Below are 3,800 nucleotides of genomic sequence, written 5' to 3'. Positions count from 1 at the left end.
GACTTCCGTCCTAGACTCAGCATTGGGTTCGTATCATTCACACTCGATTTAGATCATCTTTGTTGAAATAAATATAACTAGGATTACCATTTGAATCAGTTGTTACCGGGAATGGAGACAATCCAGAGTATCCCCTCTCTACTTTGGCTATGCATAATTTCTTAATGCACTCTCTTAAACCTCGTTCTTGAATCGACAGTTGAGCTTCATATTCCTCCAACGGCATCCACTGGCAAAAATGTCATAAATTACGCATTTTCGGTTGTACTTGATAACATTTTTCTAGAGGTGGCAAAATAACTGCATATTTATATCATTTCTATATGTTATTAGGAGTTTGTTTGATAAACATCTAACACAAGTAGGTACCCGGGCTGCTTCGATTTCTGTTTCTTGAAGTTTGATCTCAAACGACAGTGGGTGCATCATGCACAGGAATAATATCTCTGATTTTCCAAAGAATACATTGTGCTCTTGACTGCCAATTTAATCAATTTGTAAGCATAAACATATTACACACATTAATCGCATACACTGCGAGAAGGCTGAAATGTGTGTACCTAAATGCTAGTACTTCAACAAACTCTACATCTATCTGAGAGACAATCAAATAATCACACTTAAGTTAAACCAATAAAAAGTGGCATAATATCTAAATGCATATTAGAGGCTTGGCACTTACTCCAGTCTCTTCTTTGACTTCTCTAACCACCCCAACAGTAATATCCTCGCCCTGCATAACAAACTCTCATTGGTTAATTGAAATTTCGACCCATTTCCTTTTAAGCGGGTCAATTTGGGTATGTAACCGGGTCAAAGTTGGCCAGAGTGTTTATCCAAATAATTAGGCCTGTAAATGAACCGAACGAACACGAACATGGCCTTGTTCATGTTCGTTCGTTAAGAAAATAATGTGTTGACGAACGGTTCACAAACACTTATCGAACGATATTTTATGTTCATGTTCGTTCATTAAGGAAATTAGTGTGTTCACGAACGGTTCACGAACACAAATAAAATCAGCAAAGCCTAGAGATTTAGATCTATTTATTCATCACTGTGAATTATGAAAGTCTGTAAACGAATCTAATGAACACGAACATGGGCATATTTGGGTTCATTCATTAAACACAGACACTTAATTTAAACGAACATTTGTGTTCGTTTGTTTAAAATCTAAACGAACATAATTGAACAAAAATAAACGAACATATATGAACAAATGTAAATGAACACAAGCACACATAAACGAACTTAAATGAAAACATTTAAATGAACGCAAATTAAAAAATATAAAACCTTTAAGCAGATGACCTATCTAGATAATATTTAATTATTTATATTAATACATAAACGAACATAAATAAACTAACGTTCATGAACATAAACGAACGAACAGAACATGTGTTCATGTTTGTTCGTTTAATTAAACAAACACAAATATTTTGTTCATGTTCGTTCGTTTATTAAATAAACGAACTTCCCGTCCGAACAGTTCACCGAACGTTCGGTTCGTTTACAGGCCTACAAATAATGCAGCCCAACAAATTGCTCTCTTAGAAAATCAGTATTTATTTAAACACATTTTACACACAAAATATTTAATAAGGGTTGATCTACTTGCACTTTAAAATTACCATGTGTGCCCTCATGATGTGACTATTTAATTTTTTTAATTACCTTTTTTGCTTTCTATTCAAAATATAACTTTATTTTTCTTTTATAGCTTCTAACATGTACAGATTCCTTATAAAAAGGTAGTTGTTGAAAAAAACATGCGCAATTATGTTGAATCTGTACATAAGTCCCTGGGCTTTATTTTTGCACGATTAAATCCCTTGAATGTTAAAACTTAATCATAAAGTTCTCGGATTTTATTTTTAAAAATCAATCCTTCAGCTTTTAAAAGAATAGTGAAAGGGTACTTTTTATATGATAAATCCCTAAAACTAGAAGCTGGACAAAATGCGTTTTAGGTCAAACCGACACAACCCATTTTGACCTGTACCAAAACTTCCCATTTGGCTCATTAGCCAAACAAACATTGTGCCACTTTCATATTTGTACCTAGTCATGGAAAAACAATAAACTTCCATTAAAACATGCACCTGGTGAAGGATTCCAGTAGAGATTTTCCAAATTCCGCGTAGATTCCCCATCTTTTCCTGTACAACAAGCATCTATAGAGAAAGACACAAAATGTAGGCACACAAAAACAATCCAGTCAGCTAATACAAAAAACAAATACGCTATATAGATATATATACACCTTACACACAGATATACAAAATACACTCGCAAAAATGCATATATTCTCACACACGCACACATATATAATGTTAATTTCCAACCTTCTCATAAATGTTGTTGTCGCCCATAACTCGACACACACAAGATTTCACAACATTGGATTGGTATATATATGTATTATTAACTTTGTCTGTGTGTGTAAATTAACCATTTTGTTATTTTGAAATATGGTAACTAAAAGAAGGTGAAGGAACGATAAGTATACCTCTCGCTTATCATTTAAGACGATAGCACCAACACGTGCAATATGTGAAGCATTTGCAGGGATTGGATTTTTAGTATTAGGAATCCATTTGAGAAGCATCAGGTACTCGGGTTCAGCATGGTGAAACTTGAAACCCTCCTGCCAATAATACAAAACAATCAGAAACCAAAGTAAAATTATCAACATCTTCTAAACACATGAATTAACAAACTAATCATCATCTTCAAAACATATTTTAAAGTAGACTTCTTGTGGCTTTCAACGTGTTCGACCCATTTGAGTATTTAATTTGTTCACCTTTTAGCTAAATGTTCTGATTTTACCCATTTGGCCCGTTTGAAATTACCACCTCTAGTTTCTACCTATAACTTTCTCCAACCTACCTTAACTGCAGTGTCAACAAGATTTGAAAGATCAATTGGCAGTTTAATCCAAATGCCTTTCTTGCCCTGTCAAAACCATCTAATGGTTAGAAAACACAAAAATGAAAGTCGACAAAACCTGTCTAAATGTACAGAACAAAACCTGCAATTTCCACTGTGACATTGAAGTTTTAAGCAGTGAACGAAAGATATCAGGATCCATAGGCTCCTTCATCTCTACCACAACACCTCCAAACTCATCATCAGTTGCAGGAAGTTGTTGAGCATCTTCAACTCCGTTTTCGATAGTCGATCGGTCCATCAAAACATTAGTGATGTAAAATTTGTTGGCTTAATCCAATGCCTAATATACAAATAGGTTAAATCCACCACATCCAACCACAAAGCAAGTTGACCAACTGTAAATGGATTTTTGAATTTCAACCATGTATTCTCGTTTGCTTTCAACAAGGATAGGCCTATACAAATTCAAATTGGGTCTCTACGAGTTACAGTCGTTAAGAACATAATAACAGCATGTAATGAACAATTATTTTGGCGAATTTCCTAGTGGCAGGGTAAACATAATAAAATAGTCTGGTATGTTTCCTATATCGTGTACGAAGATCACTTTCCAAAAGTAGTAGTTAGATCCATTAGTCCCTAGGGTTACATGAAAGCAACTTTGGGATAATATAGGTTAAGTATAAGGCAAGTGAAACTCAGAAAGAAATTCTAAGATAGTTAATATATTCTAATTCAACTCTATGTATTATGTATGTGAATTGTAGTTAAAATATAAACCCTAATACTTAAGATGCTGATTTTGCAGGCTGAATCATCATCATTTCTAAAAACTTAGACAAGATTTGACCTAATCACATTCAATGAATACACAAGATGTGTAAGAATTAACAAATAAT

General features: G+C 33.8%; 1 protein-coding gene across 2 annotated transcripts; it reads right to left on the bottom strand.

Moving 5' to 3' along the window:
* Positions 1–9: 9 nt before the first annotated feature.
* Positions 10–3,301, bottom strand: LOC143607896 (nudix hydrolase 10-like). 2 transcript variants are annotated; one of them, XM_077083171.1, is made up of 8 exons: positions 3,041–3,301; positions 2,899–2,964; positions 2,516–2,653; positions 2,109–2,180; positions 683–733; positions 561–595; positions 370–478; positions 10–229 (listed from the first exon to the last, which is right to left on the bottom strand). In XM_077083171.1, the coding sequence occupies exons 1-8, from the start codon at positions 3,197–3,199 to the stop codon at positions 38–40; spliced, it is 822 nt and encodes a 273-aa protein (XP_076939286.1). In that variant the 5' UTR covers positions 3,200–3,301; the 3' UTR covers positions 10–37. The 2 variants fall into 2 exon arrangements, with proteins under 2 accessions (XP_076939286.1, XP_076939287.1); XM_077083172.1 differs by having other exon boundaries at positions 2,109–2,165.
* Between the last annotated feature and the right edge of the window lie 499 nt (positions 3,302–3,800).

The sequence above is a fragment of the Bidens hawaiensis genome, unplaced genomic scaffold, assembly GCF_021521415.1.
Source record: "Bidens hawaiensis isolate Kalapana, Puna unplaced genomic scaffold, B.hawaiensis_p1.1 tig00089145_1, whole genome shotgun sequence".
Classification (NCBI taxonomy): domain Eukaryota; kingdom Viridiplantae; phylum Streptophyta; class Magnoliopsida; order Asterales; family Asteraceae; genus Bidens; species Bidens hawaiensis.
This window is presented reverse-complemented; position numbering and strand designations above follow the sequence as displayed.